This window comes from Mugil cephalus, chromosome 20, assembly GCF_022458985.1.
Source record: "Mugil cephalus isolate CIBA_MC_2020 chromosome 20, CIBA_Mcephalus_1.1, whole genome shotgun sequence".
Taxonomy (NCBI): Eukaryota; Metazoa; Chordata; class Actinopteri; order Mugiliformes; family Mugilidae; genus Mugil; species Mugil cephalus.
The window spans coordinates 13,591,551-13,607,680 of NC_061789.1; the positions used below are offsets into that span (position 1 = coordinate 13,591,551).

A 16,130-nucleotide genomic window follows, 5' to 3' on the forward strand; every position below is an offset into this window, starting at 1 on the left:
AGGAAACTGGATTGTCATACTTCTCCTGTCAGTGTTTTTAATGTTGATATGCAAAAATTAAAGTAATGTATATTGACAAAGCTGAATTGCTGGCAGGGCGTGTTCATTAGAGCCTTCTTGAGTGTGCACAGCTTCTCTTTGAACCTCTAAGAACTCATGAACTAAATGAACTGCGTTGAAAAATGATGCAAAATAATGGGAACACTAATTAGGTCCTCATGTATCCATGGCATCTGCCGTTATCAGATTCTCGATCCTCATCTCCGCAGACATTGGGAGGTGGAGCGAGCACAGGGGCGGGGCGACCCCACGAAGGGGGGGGGTGGCAGACCCCTTCGCGAACCGAAAACGGGACAAGGCCGGGGAAGCCAGTGGGTAACACAAGCCAGGGGGACGCACAATGGAGCGGTGACCCCTGCGGGTCAGGAGCCATGAGCGGTAAACAGGAAAGAAACGTGAGCCAGTGGGTCAACACTGACTGCTGGATGTGCCGGTGTGGGACGGCAGAGCGGGATAATGTGACAAGCAGGTTGGCCGGACTCAAGGGCAGAGAGGGAAAAGGAGAGAGAGGAAGACCAGAGGAGGGGTGGACAGTGTGAGGAAGACAACTGACTGCGGGGTGGACGCTGAAAAGGCCTCGATATGAAACCTATACCATTTGTTAAGAGCTCATAAAGGACAAAGGATAAATAAACAAGGGGGAAATATGTACTTTTAATAGTTGAATCCGAAACATATTCATTAAAGAAAATAATAGAAATGTATTTTGCGTGATTGCTAATACGTCGCTATATGTCAGCGCTGGCCCTCTGGGATGGACACATAGGCCTAGCCTGCTTGTCTGTATGGCACCTCAATAATTGATGCCCTCGCTTCATTGTCACCAAAAACTCATATCAAGAAAGGAGTGTCAGGCTCACCTTACTGATTAAGTCCGTGTGAAACTTTAATGTGCACCCCATCTTCAGCTGATAACGAACCGATGTGCTCCGTCAAACCGGGGGAAGTTAAAGCATGCGGAAGTCCAGGTTCCGCTTGGGTTCCGCTTGGATAGACGCCCGTAATATTTCTGACCCGTTTCCCCGGTGTTTTTCGGAGCCCGGAGTTATCATAGATGTTGCTACCTGATAGTCTGAAGAGGGACGAGCGTCGTGAAAGATTTAACTGCCGTGTTAGGATGACTGAATGGGCTTTGTGAGCTCTGTGCAGGAACTCTATCCATAATGCAGGGGATGACAGCACTGCCACTGTTCCTTTACAAGCATTTGTCCCGAGCCTCTGCTTACTGTATGATGTCTGTGCGCAGCTTCCCCTCATTAATGAATGATAGGCCACGCACGTATCAATGGCCGTTCCTGGTACAAACAGGAGGCAATTTCTTGAAATCGATTTCCACCCCGGCTTGAGCCCATTGTTTCTGTGATCGCTAATTGACGGGATTTCATTTCTCACTTGAGTGGTGTCTGTCAACTAGACTAATGCAAGTTTGCAATTTGAACTAAAAGCCACACCCTGCTTAAACCCCCCTCGAGCAGCTGTTGCATGCGCCGACGCACCCACGGACTGAGGAATGGCCGCCATGACGACGTAGACGGGCACTTTGAGGACTTTTCCAAATGAGAAGGCACAATCAGATAAGACGGCAAGTGCCATCTAGGGAAAACTCTCCGAGGCTAGGCTGAACACTGAACCGTCTGGTTGGAGAATGGACCAGTAAACATTCATAAATGTCAGTGGACGTTCTTGGATTCCACTTGGATTCCTTTGACACCAAGGTTTTTATAAGTCTATGACACTTAATCTTAAAGATGTAAAACAAAATACCGTAGCATGGCAAATACATACTCCAACAAAATTCTCAATTGACTTAATGCACAGCTATGCATATGCACCTGAGTGCTACATATGTAAGCCAAGAAGGCTCTTCTTTCAAATGATGTGTGTCTATGTCAGCCAGGACAGCACCTACATGTCCATGTCACCGCCCACCCTAATCCTGACAGACTCCCCTGTTCTGCATTACTTAAAGAACCACTCTGAACTGTCAGGTTTCAGCTCCCCCCCGTAGTCTCAGGTTCAGGTCTTCCTCGCCATCAGATCCGACCATAACCTCCACGCCCAGCTCCCCGTTCCCTCGCCTTCCCCTCGCCAGACTTCAGCAAACGGTGAATTATTCAGTTAACAAGCTGTTGCAACGTTGGGCTCGACTGTGTAATTTTTCACTAACCCCCTCTGGCTGCTGTGGCTGTAGAGGCGAGCGTGTGGCTCTAAGCGAGCTGCTCCGAAAGAGATGCGACAGGCGAGAAGGCGACTGCAACGGGGACACGGCGAAGAAGAGCCGGTGTCACGGGCCTCCGCAACGGCTTCTTGGAAGTGGATTGCGTTGCTGGGGTTGACTGAGTCAAAAGATCCCTCGTGATTGAGTAACACTGGCTAGACTGAGATTTTGACTGGTGACAGCTGTAGAAATGAAGCGGTCTGAGCTAAAATACCGCTAAAAGAAAGCAAAGATGTGGATGTTAGGTGAGACAGTGTCATGAATTTAAAAAAAAAAGAAGCTCGTCTACTGTGATGGGGACCGTTACAGTGATGTTTATAAAATGAGTTATCATGTTTTATTCTATCAGAAACAGGTTGGACCGCACGGAGCTGCACATTTTTGAAACCTATTTCGAAATCGCAAAGACGATGCACAATGTACAATATATGCTTCCTGCAAATATTTGCACAAATAATTCTCTCTGTAAACACTACTGTATGCACAGTATATGTACTTACTGACATATGACATATACTCAGTGACTGTTACAATGTTCAGTTGACGTTGAAAAAGCATCAGAGATGTGATGATTGAACCAATTGTTTGGTACAACATATTTCAGTAATACTACAAAATGGAAATATGGCTGAATCAACACTTCATTTAGTTATTTACATAAAAAAAAACTTAGATTTTATGGTACTAGTTTTCACAAGTGTACCTAATAAACTATAAAGTAAGTGCATACAGTAGCTATATTCTTAACCATCCTACTTACATTTACACCCAAACTTTGTCTTCTATATAACTGTCCTCTTTCCATTACAATACATAACTTGTTCGTATACGTAACTTGTTCTCGTTCTTTTTGTATTTTCACTTCCTTATTGATGCTTATTCAAGTTTACTGATCCAGAGTCAGATTAATTGCACGTGTGTCGAGGCGTGGCCAAACATACCTGAAAATATCCCATCTTTCTGTAATAACATGCAAGATTGTGGCCATCACAATTTCACAGACAAATATAGAGTCACTGTAGACGGTGTGCGACTTTGACAACGAGATGTGTTTTCTTAGCCTGGACAAAAAAGTAAGAAGTCAAGCTAAAGGTCAAAGAGGCGTTTGTTGTCATTTCAACAGTAGCAGGTTCAGTACATAATGGGCTGAGAGGACATTCCTCCAGGACGATGGGGCTGCACGAAGACAAGGGGCTGAGCATAATGTGCATGTGAGCAAGCCTGTACAGACTATACAAAACAGTGCAAACAGTACAAAAAGTGCAGACAAACAGCGGCAACAGTGCACAAACGGGAGACAGCGCAAAGACAAACAATGCAATCCAGATGGTGCACCACTTAAAAAACATCACACAGAACGGAGAGCAGCGTCAACTGATAAGCAGACTAATAGTAGGAGTTAGGGCAGTTGAAAACGCATCCAATTTTCTTACATTTTGTCAAATTACTAAAAATGACTAAAAATGATGACTGCAAACATGATGATTTGATTAAATAATTTCACCAACTGTTCCATGTGGGATAGAAAACTGCTGCGATGCTGCTCTCTATAGGCTGAAATGTGCAGCATGCTGCATGTTGTCTACATGCTGAAATATGAAAAACCTTAAACCAACATCGGCTCAAATTACAAACTTAACGGCACTGACAAAGAAAATTACTTGGGACATTAGAGGATCTTACAACAGAGAAGTGAAGTAAATGTATAACTGTAGTAACCAGTAGAGTAAATTGAGGGCAGTTTTTCACTGTCAAATTCGATGCAAATATAACCTGGCTGACCACATTCTTCAAATGCACCCAATAATACCACTTCGGGAGATATTCATTGTACATTTTCAAGGTAAACCATAGTTTGCACCATCACGAGTTAATCATTCTGTTTCAGTTTAGTAATGGTGAACCTAATATTAGTGTGGGAAACATCTCAGATGTCTTCTGACTTCCTGTAGTCCTAGGGTCAGTGGTGACCCTAGGTTCTGAGGCGAGGTGGAGGTAAAGATGTACGTACTAGTTCCATTAACAAGTGTCCAAACCAATCAACTTACTGAACATATGCAGTACAACTAGCAGAATCTGTCACGAGGTAGCCAAGAGCCCCTAGGGGGAGTTGTAGAGTATTGTTGATTGTACTGAAGATCTTTTAACTGCTTCTGCACTATGTACACAAATGAAAATTATTGCATTCTAATATAACAGTCCTGTCCTAAATGTTACCTTCATGGAGGTTATTATTTCATTAAAATAACCGAGAGAGCTGATTCATCTGTGTTATCATTTTGGGGGTCTACGAGATGGCTCAGTGGCGGATCATTTAACTGCTGATCAAGGTCTCCATTTCAAATCTGGAGGCTGCCCAACCTTATGCAAAAGTAATGTATTGGCAGTGCTCTGTCAAACCGTTGTATTTAAAGTAGAAACTCTGAGACTGCGGGGTTACTGGTTTGCATGCCCCATATTCACAGCTGAGGAGGCTTGAGTAATGTCCTAACCCTGAAACTGCCCTGAGTGTATGCATTGCTGCGTGAATGAGTACAGTTAAGCCACGGACTACATCCTCCACACAGTCACAGAATATATCCATGAGTACATATACTGTGCATATAGGAGTGTTTACAGAGGGAATTATTTGTGCAAATATTTGCAGGAAGTATATACAGTATACTGCTCTTTAGTGCAAGACTGCTAAGTGGTAATTAATTCGTTTTCTCTGCTGTACTTAATATTTTGTCATATGGGTGCATGTTGAGGGGGGTTTATAACTGACATTGCAAAATACGTCCACATTAATGTACTTCACAGGGCCACAAACATGTGCACCCAGGCTGTCACTTGTAGGTATAGGCTGAGAATTTATATTGTGGCGCCCTCCAGCGTTTTTTTAAAGCTGTTAGCACGAAGTGTAAATGGGAAAGCAGATTGTATTACCTTCTACAGTGAATATTTGAAGACTGATTTAATGGATTGTCTGCTCTCCAAATACTTTGGCGTTTACGTCCAGCGGAAACGACGTCATCGCGGCCTCTTTCATGTGTGACCCGGATGTAGTAGTCGCCGCCGCCGCTGCTGCTGCCTGTCAACACCATCCAGCCTCAGAAGATCTCAGCGGATTTTTGTTATTTATTATTTTTTTAGAAGTCTGTCTGTAACAGTGCGTTAACCGTCTGCCACCATGCCCATGTACCAGGTAAAGCCCACCTCTGGGTGTGACATAAAGATTGATTTACCAACCTGCATGTACAAGTTACCAAATGTCCACGCGCAGAAAGGGAACGGCTGCAGCTCCGAACATGCGCTCCAGGTAACTGAGAACTGATTTCATTTCGACAAGGCAGTTTTTTTTTTTTTTTGTTTGTTTGTTTTGTTTTTTTAAATTCTATGATCATCACTTGGTTAGCTTACGATTTTGTCTCGTTTTCGTCGCGGCTTGTTGCGTCGGCATAATGCTCACGTCAGCCCAAACTGTCTTTAGCCGAGCTAGCGAGCGTGCTAACTGTCTTAGCTTGTCAGAGCTAAAGTAACCTCTGTACTTCTGGCTGATGCAACAACTACTGTATCCCTCCGCTCATCATTTCAAGACAATTAAAGGACGCGAAATAAAAACAATTAAGCTAACTTGGCTACACCCTTTATTGTCACTGCTTGGTAATAGTGAGGCAATAACAGACCCTTTGCTTCATCTATGGAAAAGACCTTTTCTTAAATACCATGATTGGCCAGTTCATTAGGCACACATTGCTCGTGCCGGGTTCGACCTACTTTTGTCTTCAACAGTGCCTTAGTTTTTTGTGGCATAGATTCAACAGGCTACTGGAAACATTCCTTGGAGCAGGGGTGTCATAAACATTTTAGTTCAGGGGCCACACTCAGCCCAGTTTGATCTCAAGAAGGCCGGAACCAGTAACACAACAGAATAATAACCTGCAAGTAACTCCAGATTGTTGCTTTTTTCATTTTTTCACAGGGGCTTCTATCAGTTGTTTAGTTTACATGTGCCACATATGCTAAAATGTGCTCCACTGAGATGAATGTTGAAGGCACTTGAGCACAGTCAACTCATTGTCATCTTCAAGAAACCAGACTTTAGCTTAGTGATCACCCAACAAAGCATTTTCACCCTGAGATCTGCCATTCACTGGGTGTTTCCTCATTTTCAGGCCATTCTCTGTGAACACTACTGATGGTTGTGTGTTAAAATCCCAGTAGATCAGCAGTTTCTGAGATACTCAACCATACCACTTTCAAAGTCGTTTAAATCATGTTTCTTCCACATTCTGATGCTCCGATTACACTCCAGCAGATCCTCTTGACTACATTTACATTAATAAATGCCCTGAGGTGCTTCCATGTGATTGGCTGATTAGATATTTGCATTACGACACACTTCAATAGGTATACCCAATGAACTGGCCAGTGAGTGTAAATAACTTGCTAGCTTGTACATTCATGTCTCTTCTGCTCTATTACATTAGAATTGTAAACACTAACACTAGCCTTTCTTCTAAGTCACTCCAAAAGCTTCTTCTTTTTTTTGTTGTTGTAGTTCATAATTAAATTTGAAGCATGCATTGTCTTCCTGTAAAAGCCAGGCAACGTGTCTGTCTCTCCCCAGAACGGTGAGGTGGACCCGGCAGTAAAGGCTCTGGAGGCCAGGCAGGATGAGATCATGAGAAAACTGTACGAGCTGAAAGCGGCCGTGGAGGGCCTGGCCAAGACGGTGACGACCCCGGACGCCGATCTGGACTTGACGGTTAGCAGCAGCCTCTCCTCCCAGAGCTGCAGCTCCGCCAACTTCAAAGGCACATCGGATCTGGACATATTACTGGGCAAGGTGAGGAATGACTACCACACTGATGTCCTCTGTGTCCAGGTATTGCGGTATCGGTATAACTGAAGTGAGTTTTTGTCAGAAGTGTCTGCAGTGGTGAGATTTTCACGATCACTTCCATAATAAATATACTATATAGACATAGTGTATTTATAGTCCCAGCATGCAAAACATGCAGAATTTGTCTTGAAGCAGATATGAGGGCGTGGACCGATTATTTCTTGTTAATGCATGCTGCAGAGGCTTAATTGTAGATACAGATATACAAAATAAAAATTTCAAACAGCTCTTACCTCCTTTGTTAAAAGGACCTTGGTGCTCTCCGTGACATCGTCATCAACGTCAGCCCGGCACAGCCGCCCCTGACCCTGCTGGTGCTCCACAGCCTGTTGTGTCAACGCTACCGGGTGCTCTCCACCGTCCACGTCCACTCTTCAGTTACCAGCGTGCCACCGCAGCTCCTGTCCTGCCTCGGCCCACGACACGCAGACAGCTACGCCCGCCACATGTTCCAGCTGGGCTTCACCCTCATATGGAAAGACGGTAAGCTCACGGAGGCTCCATGGCAGCGTAAGCTCACTATTCACTGCGTTCAGAGTAGATTTACAAAAGAAATCAAATAAATCAAATAAAACAGTTGTCTTTTAAATAAAATAGACTGCAGTGTACATCTTACCTCTATATAATGAGGGTTAATTAGCAGCAGGTCAGTAAAGTTCATTACCCCACACAGACTTGCGGGTTATTCCCCAATTCACCTATAGTCTGACGAATAAAAATTTGAAATTTGTTTTGGAAGCCACACATCTGTATCCTCCTTGCTAGAAAAGCGGAATCATTCATCTTGTAATCAGTGCACATACTGGTGTAATTTGCACGTCTGTGAATTCATTGTTCCCCATTTCAACAGTAGAGCTCCATAGTTAAAGCGTTTGTCGCTAAACTTGCCCGCCTGCCGTCCTAGGGCCTCGTTTCTAAATCTCCACCAGAGCAGATCCAATGCTGGGATGATTCCAGGATGTGGAACATGGCAGGACTCGGGAACGTCTTGCCTTTCTTAAAATGAAGTGTGAATGTACATCACTATGTTCCGTTCATCTCTCATCTTCTAGAGGGTCGCAGGGAGCTTTTCACCCAATGCCAGCTGAGAAACCTCCCAATCTGTGCCTGCTGCAGCCTATCCCAGCTGGCATTGGGTGAGAGGTGAGGCGTACCCTGGACGGGGTGATAACACAAAAAGTCACAGGCCCAAGCTTGTTAGGCAGAAAAGAAAAGTACAGTACATCTGTCCTGAACCACATGGTCCTCACACACAACAACTATGATTTCATTTTAATGTCATTTTTTTTAAAAGCGTGTAGGCAGTTTTATACTTGTTTTTTTTTTCTAAGATTAGAAAAGTAATTACCATACAATTCACCATGTCAAAGTAATAACAGTAATCAGACATTAAGCCACTTGAGTAGGTGTTCAGCTATTTTAAGATGTGATTAGGTGGTGAGGCACTGTAAATTGCGTTAATTGAATTAAGAAGGAGGCAGCATTTTAATGTAATCTGTGGAATATATCGTGCACACGATACAATATGAATCCATGTTATTCAGTAAGCACAATTATATTGACATGATTTGGATTTACTTTTGCTTTACGACTTCTGACCTTTATTTCTTTTCTTTGCTCTTCCTCTCCACAGTCCCCAAACTGCAGATGAAATTCAGCGTCCAGAACATGTGTCCCATCGAGGGTGAGGCCAACGTGGCGCGCTTCCTCTTCAAGCTGCTGGCTCCCTACCCCAGCGACCCCGCTCTTGCCACGCTGGTGGACAGCTGGGTGGACACGGCCTTCTTCCAGCTCGCCGAGGGAAGCTCCAAGGAGCGCGCCGTCGTCCTGCGGGCCCTCAACTCCGCCCTGGGCCGCAACCCCTGGCTGTGCGGGCAGGAGTTCTCCCTGGCCGACGTCGCCTGCTACTGCTGCGTGCTGCAAAGTAACTCGGCCTCCTCCGCTCCCGCCAACGTCCAGCGCTGGATCAAGTCGTGCGAGAACCTCGGCCACTTCTGCCCCGCTAAGCTAGCTCTGCAGTGACCGGGGCCGTCCTGGGACCAGACACCAGACGCAAAGTGAGAGAAAGGCATTAGAATAATAAAATATCCCAGCCTCGTCCGAAATGCCTTCTAATGCTCCCCTCCTGAGCATCACTAAACTCACAAAGACTCTACGGAAGTGATACGGTTGACCATTAAATTAACTTGAAAGTACTAATCTCCAACGTGCTGCTTTTATATATATATGAGATTCTAAAGCTGTATTTTGCGAGGGGGGAGCATGAGAGGACTGTAAAGACCAGGGTACGGTGATGAATTAAACACACACTTCCACCCACTTTGTGCCTAACACAATCCTGTTCTAAATGTGTGTGTGGGTATTACTGTGTGTTTTCAAAAGTAATACTTTGTACCATTGGTTTTTCTGAAATCATTAAACCTTATACTTAACTTTGAAGTTTGACTTTCTTTTTTTTATATTGAACTGTTTGATCACTTCAAAAGCAATGGTTAACTCAAGTAACCTATCAACCAAGAGCACGTTTGTGTTCAACAGATGGCAGGATTGACACTTATTCATTTACAATTGGTTACTCATTAATTTATACTCATACAAGTGAGCCCGTTCTATAAATACTTGGAAATAGGACTAATGGGAAAGTAATCATCGGCTCATTACTACAGTCTGTCATTCTCACTGATCGGTCAAGTAGATAACACAAATTATTTCCTTATCGTGGGTTGTAAACATCTGGGAGGTTTTTGATGGCATGGCAGTGAATGGCGACCCGTGTGGTGTCCGTATGTCCAACGGACAAGCTGCTATGGCTCAAGAAGGTGAAAAAGTTGTTGTCGGTTATAAAAATGAATAAATAAATGGAAAGGTGTCAGGGTGCTCGTGCTTACCTCCTTCCACAGCTTTAAGCGCCTACCATGCACCACCTGATCATCAGAACTGGACCACGGAGCACGGGAGGAAGGTAGCCTGGGCGGCGGGTGGATGCTCGGGTGTGTTGCTCATCTGGGGAACAGAATGCAAGCAACACGCCCTTGCCATTTTCAAAGGAGTGTACCTGTTCAGGTTTGTGATATGTATTAAAGTAGCATTTACATAATCAATACATGTTATTTACTTACCAAGTTGGTTGTTTTAATCTGGTTGATTGGTTTATAACATCCTAAATGACAAGAAATAGAAATTCTCTGAATTTCCATAGATTTGTACACCAGAGTAACGTACTCGACAGATATTTTGTCAAATAATTTGTTTTTTCCTCTGTGCAATATTACTATGGCTTATGTACGTAGGACATTACAAAATATTTCAATTGAGTGTGTACTAGTAAGTCCAGAGATAAGATTTGTAACTTTTAGCTGAAGATATGTGACTTTGTGAATAGTCTTCAGACTGAAAAAGATGGTGCATATCCTATCTTTCATCAGTGCAGATTTTACTCACTAAGCAACTCAAGTATGTGATATATTCATATAAAATCACTAGTTGCATTTTGACGTCCCGCTGTATTTTACAGTAATGTGACAAATTCCTTTCCTTTACCTGCACACACGTGTTCTTTTTGCTCCTTTCTCATGATGCGTTTTCTCCTTCTCAGCCAATTCGTTGGTGACTATCACAGCAGTCCACTCCTATATCTATGTAATCCTCCATGACTCCTAAAAGCAGTCTCATAGACATTCATCTTTAGTGGCACGCTTGCAAATTACGGTGGAAGGAGGTCTTTTTCTAGCCGGCATACGGGTGTGTTTTGTATTTCTGACAAGACGAAAACTCACTGCTGGCATCTGGGCATATGGCAGGAAATACACATGGGACTGAGCTGCGCTGGAAGTTTGAAATTTACTTTCTTTGTACTACTTTAATAGCAGATGCCCTTAAAATAACAAAGCAATCGGTATCTCTTGACATGGTCAGGGTTGCATGTCAGTAAAGCAGCAGATCCCGTCTCTAATCTCATTACTTCTGGCTTCCAACTGACCCGTCTGATTGGTCTGCTGACCACCAACCAGCGGACTCCCATCCATGTTTTTGTAACTGTTCTGTGTACTGTTGCTAGGTTAGACGAACTAATTCCCATACAAACATTAGAAACCTGGAATAATACAGTTGGCCGTGCTAATGTTGGAAGACACTGGAAAAATTCCTAGTTTTCAGTTTTTGACCGCGTGTTTTTTAAGAGTCACATTCAAGAGTTAATGCCGGCTAAGTCCACAGGTTTTCAACATTTTTCAATGGGAATGCTATTGTTTGCCTAATCTAGCAACAGCAACACGGAGAGTCAGGCTTGAGGAAGAGTGGGAGCCCTGAATCAGAAGGCCGACAGAGGCTCAACTAGTTTTCTCTGAAAAAAAAAAGAAAAAAGACTTCAACGTTAACGGTTCTTTCCTTGTCTTTTTATATATGATATAAAATATACAGACAGGAGAAGCATTCTCTCCAAACAGCTGTAGAAAAGAAAAACTAGCATAAATGAAAGACAAAACCACTTCAGTCTCACCCTGTGGCTAGTTAAAATCACAACAACGGCACAGATTGAAATTGATGCTTTACCGGACTGAACGCCATCGCCTCTGATTGTCAATTTGATATTTTAGGTCCTTCTGGCGTGTGGACCTAAACAGTTAGGGGTGGAATATCAAAGACACAGCTGGGCTAAAGTGCCTGAGCTTGGATGTCGCTCAGGGTTTCTCTGTGAGGATTTTCTTTTTGTTTAGCACAACAAGATTTGACACTGCATCAATTAGTAGGCAAAAAGAAAGAGAGTCACCAGCAATTCCTTTAGTCCGTGAGCAAAGAGCACAAGTTGCTGTTGTATCGCAAAAGCTGAACGCGTTCAAAGTAGTCATCGGTCAGAAAGTTTCTCTGTGAGGTGACCAGGTTGCCTTTCTGACTGAAGAGGCGCTGGACGGGGGCCGTGGAAGGCAGGGTGGTGTTGTACTTCAGGAAGAGCTGCTTCACTCTGGGGAAATCCTGCAGGCACTCAAGACTCTTCCCCGTGCCCTCAACGTACTTTCGGATCTCATCCATCACCCCCCGCTGCTGGTTCTCTGCGGCCGGCTTCGCAGACCCGTAGCTGAAGAAGTCGTCCTCAGATTCAATGGTGGACAGGTTGCGGCTGGTGTTCGCCTGCGTCTCGACACAGGGGTCCACCTGGGACGCCTCCGTGGCCAGCACAGAGCACATTTCCTCCCTCTCGGAGGCCGCCATCCACCACAGCCGGAACTGAGGCGTCGTTGCTGTCGCGATCTTGGCTTCCGTGCTGGCAAACAGCTCCTGGAACCGCACGTCGATGGCCACCGCGATGGCGTTGATGACGTAGCCGAAGTAGTTCGCGGCGTCTTTCTGCTCGTTCAGCTTGTTCTTCAGGCTGAGTACGGTCGGGATGACCAGGCCCAGGTAACACTTCTGCTCTGCCTGGAAAAGTTCGAGTGCAAACGCAAGCGGGTGGAACACGGTCACGTACTCTTTCAAGAAGGCCATCTCCTCTGGTTGCAAGCGTGGGGCCTCCAGGCGGGCGCAGAGCTCGGTCAGCTCCCGCTCGGTGAGGGACACGATCTTCTGCACAGCGCAGAACTCCACATTCCAGCGAATGACGGAGGGAACGACAAGCGCCATCTTCCCGATCTCCTCCGCAGCGTCCATTCCGACCTGGAGATGGTGGCACTTGCTCCATATGGCAAACACCTTGGCCATCGCGCTGAAATGTAGCTCGCACGTGGGCCCCTGTGACACGGCCTGCCAAAAGTCCTCAGTGACAATCTGCTCCAGCGTGTGCGATGCACAGCGCTGCACCGTTGGAAGAAACAGGAGCATGTCCTGCTCCGGTTCCCCCTCCAGAACGGTGCTCACGTTCTCATAGAACCCAATGTCATCGTCGCTGTCCTGGCTGTCGACCGCAAACTCCCTGAATACGCTGATAAAGGGGCTGCCATTGTCAGTGACCGTGGTCTGGACTTTGCTTTCAATGTTGTACGTCACGTGGATGTCGTGTATCCGCGCCGCGATGGTGTCATACGTGATCCTGCCCTGCAGCCGCGCAAAGCCCAGGGCGGCAGACTTCCTCTCCAACGACTCCACATCGATCCAGTGACAGGTCATCCCAAAGAAGCTTCTGTTGTTGGACGTCCAGATGTCGGCCGTGGTGCACACGTACTGGACGCTGCCGAGTTTGGCCATCAGCTCCTCGCGCATCTTGGAGAAGCCGAGGTCCACCTTGGTAAACAAGGTCATCCTGTCCATGGACTTCAGGCCGCCGGTTAAACCCGCGATCAGCTTCTTGAAGCCCGCCTGCTCGAGCACGAAGAACGACTGGCAGTCTTCCACGATGAAGTTGAAGATGAGGTCGTCGATCTTTGACTGGGTCAGGCATTTGGAGATGATTTCCGCTTTGAGCTTCTTGAGTTGGCAGTGTCTGCTTTCCTCTCCGTTGTACTCCTCTTTCTTCCTCCCCCTTTTGGCATCGGGCCTGGCTTCACAACCCAAGTGTGTTCTCTGAGACGGAGAGAGAGACAGACAGACAGACAGACAGAGAGAGGGAGAGAGCACAAGAGTCCTCATGTTAGTTTGTGGAGGTGCAAGCATTTGTATGCTTTGTGCAAAGAAAAAAAAACACTTTTCAAACTTTAAAGTGCAACGGATAAAAAGTAAAATAACACATGCTCTGAGTCTCTTTTCTCAGCTCCATGGCTTGGTAAACATGCAGCCACAATGTAACGTTGGCTAATCACGAGGGCAGCGATTCATTCATTGACTCTTTAAAACGTGAACACACAGTGTGTAGTGGGGGGAGCGTTACAGCCACGTTAGTATCTGTAACTTACGTCTAAGTGTTTCTTTAGGTTTGATGTGGAGGTTTTCGACGTGGACAGCAGATTAACCCTCGGCAGGCACAGATTACACTGGACGATGATATTTTTCCCCTGATCAGCCTTGTACGTGAAATGGTGGCGATAACGCCAAGTATTAATGGCCGATTTGGTCTCGCCGCACATTTCTTGTTGATCCCCATCCATGGCGGACGCTACCTCTGCGGTTAACTGGCGTTTTTGAAACGAGAATAAAAGTATCGTAATCCGATTTAGTAATCGTGATTACACGTAAAGTAACGACGGCGGTGGAGAAATCCTCATGAAAAAAGGGGGCAGGCCTTTGTTCGGATGTCGCCCAGAAAAAGAAGAAGGAGCGGACACCGCCATCACCGTCGCCGCCATCCACTTCCGTATGCGCGCATCGACAGCCTGGGAACTAATGGGGAAAAACGCGCGTGCGCGGCGTCTAAGCTGACGTCACTGTCCTCTCCTAGTGTTGCTTCCTGACGCTGATAGTAGCTTTGACTGGAAGTTCCTTCTCCTCCAATGTTGCAGCGAGTTGGCGCCACCTTCAGGAAGAGGATGTAAACACGGCTCCACGTTTGAATCAAAGACTGTACAAAGATTTGAGATACACATACTGTATATTCATCCGTCTCCATTTCTTGTACACATTAATGCAGAAAAACTGATAAAATATCTATCTATCTATCTATCTATCTATCTATCTATCTATCTATCTATCTATCTATCTATCTATCTATCTATCTATCTATCTATCTAGCAAATGATGAAATGAAAAAAGAAAAATGGTGAGTTGACCCTTTATTCACAGTTTCTGGTGCATCAGGTACACGAGTGAATTCAATCCTGTTCTACTGTTCAGTTTATGTTGAAACAGCATAAGAAAGGTTATGTCATTTATTAAGTTATTTAAGTTATTAGACTATTACATTAGAATACCTTAGTATTCACTTGTGTGCCTAATGAACCAGCAAGTGTGTGTATTGATTTGATTTCCCCACTCTCCAAATTGTTAGGCCTAGTGCAAATACTATCAATCAAACTGAGCCTCATAAAAGATGTTTTATTGGAAGGTATAGATGCTAGTTCCCCCTTTTTTACCTTTCGAATCACGTGTCACAACTTCTCTCACTCGTTATCAGACACAAACATCTGCCTCCGTACAAGTAAAACTCCGATAACACAGACGAACAGTGAAATACAATAGCAATGAAACACCAATAAAAGCAATAAAAGCAAACGGACACCAATAAAATAATAAAACAAAAGTACAATAAGAGAGTGAGTAAAATACATTAGGAGAACAATAAAAATCATTTTAGAGTGGGCTAGCCAGAACTAGCCATAGGGCAACCTCAGACAAAACTAAAAGCAAGAGAAAAAAAACAAGGTAGCACCCTGAATGAGATTTAAAGCAGTCGATAGTGGGGCTGGAGTTGGGAAGGAAGACTATTCCAGAGCTTAGGAGCAGCAACTGAAAAAGCCTGGTATTTGACATGGGAGTTAGGGACTGAGAGGAGTTGTTGTGAGGATGGCCTTATAAGGTCATCCTGGGTGCAGAGTATGGAATTAGTTTATGGAGCTAAACCATCTAAAGCTTTAAAAACAGAGTGAGATTTTAAAATCGACTCCGTACTTCACAGGGAGACAATGCAGTTGGGCCAGATGTGTGATGTAGTGATGTTTCTTTGTGCCAGTTAACAGTCTCTCAGGTGCATTTTGCAGACAGATGCCAATGATGAGATTAGTACTTGGGCATAAACTGGATTCTCACAAATTAAGACGGTTATAACCTAAATAGAACTTTAAAACTAACATACAACAACTTTTGAACCTGGCATTCATGTGGATGTTACTTAGACATGTAGCACCTACCTAGACCAGAGGACTAAGAACCCCCACCCCATAGTAATGACACTCCTTGATGGCAGCAGCCATCCCAAACGATGTGGACCTGGCCTCAGATCCCAAACTGATCAAGCATCCGTGGGATACACTGGAGCAAGCCTGATCCACAGAGGAACCTCCCCTCCACCCAAAGGCCCCCACTAACAAGATACAGACACCGCAGGACACCTCCAGGAGGTCAGTGTCCATACTCTGATGAGTTACAACAGTTTTCAAGGCACGA

At 44.9% G+C, this 16,130-nt stretch overlaps 2 protein-coding genes across 4 annotated transcripts; one reads left to right on the top strand and one right to left on the bottom strand.

Annotated features, from left to right (window-relative positions):
- Positions 1-5,299: 5,299 nt before the first annotated feature.
- aimp2 (aminoacyl tRNA synthetase complex interacting multifunctional protein 2) lies at positions 5,300-9,605 on the top strand. 3 transcript variants are annotated; one of them, XM_047572022.1, is made up of 5 exons: positions 5,327-5,465; positions 5,544-5,579; positions 6,891-7,109; positions 7,415-7,649; positions 8,800-9,605. In XM_047572022.1, exons 1-5 carry the CDS (start codon positions 5,451-5,453, stop codon positions 9,186-9,188), a joined length of 894 nt encoding a protein of 297 aa, XP_047427978.1. In that variant the 5' UTR covers positions 5,327-5,450; the 3' UTR covers positions 9,189-9,605. The 3 variants fall into 3 exon arrangements, with proteins under 3 accessions (XP_047427979.1, XP_047427977.1, XP_047427978.1); XM_047572023.1 differs by lacking the exon at positions 5,544-5,579 and having other exon boundaries at positions 5,300-5,465; XM_047572021.1 differs by having other exon boundaries at positions 5,314-5,579.
- Positions 9,606-11,538: 1,933 nt separating this feature from the next.
- zgc:161969 (uncharacterized protein LOC569044 homolog) lies at positions 11,539-14,370 on the bottom strand. Its single transcript, XM_047570796.1, has 2 exons — positions 13,988-14,370; positions 11,539-13,658 (listed from the first exon to the last, which is right to left on the bottom strand). The coding sequence occupies exons 1-2, from the start codon at positions 14,177-14,179 to the stop codon at positions 11,946-11,948; spliced, it is 1,905 nt and encodes a 634-aa protein (XP_047426752.1). The 5' UTR covers positions 14,180-14,370; the 3' UTR covers positions 11,539-11,945.
- Between the last annotated feature and the right edge of the window lie 1,760 nt (positions 14,371-16,130).

Coding starts and splice junctions, on each gene's coding strand:
- aimp2 (XM_047572021.1), top strand. CDS start 5,451: ATGCCCATGTACCAGGTAAAGCCCACCTCTGGGTGTGACATAAAGATT. Junction 7,110..7,414: donor TGGACATATTACTGGGCAAG/GTGAGGAATGAC, acceptor CTTTGTTAAAAG/GACCTTGGTGCTCTCCGTGA. Junction 7,650..8,799: donor CACCCTCATATGGAAAGACG/GTAAGCTCACGG, acceptor TCCTCTCCACAG/TCCCCAAACTGCAGATGAAA.
- zgc:161969 (XM_047570796.1), bottom strand. CDS start 14,179: ATGGATGGGGATCAACAAGAAATGTGCGGCGAGACCAAATCGGCCATT. Junction 13,659..13,987: donor ACCTAAAGAAACACTTAGAC/GTAAGTTACAGA, acceptor TCTCCGTCTCAG/AGAACACACTTGGGTTGTGA.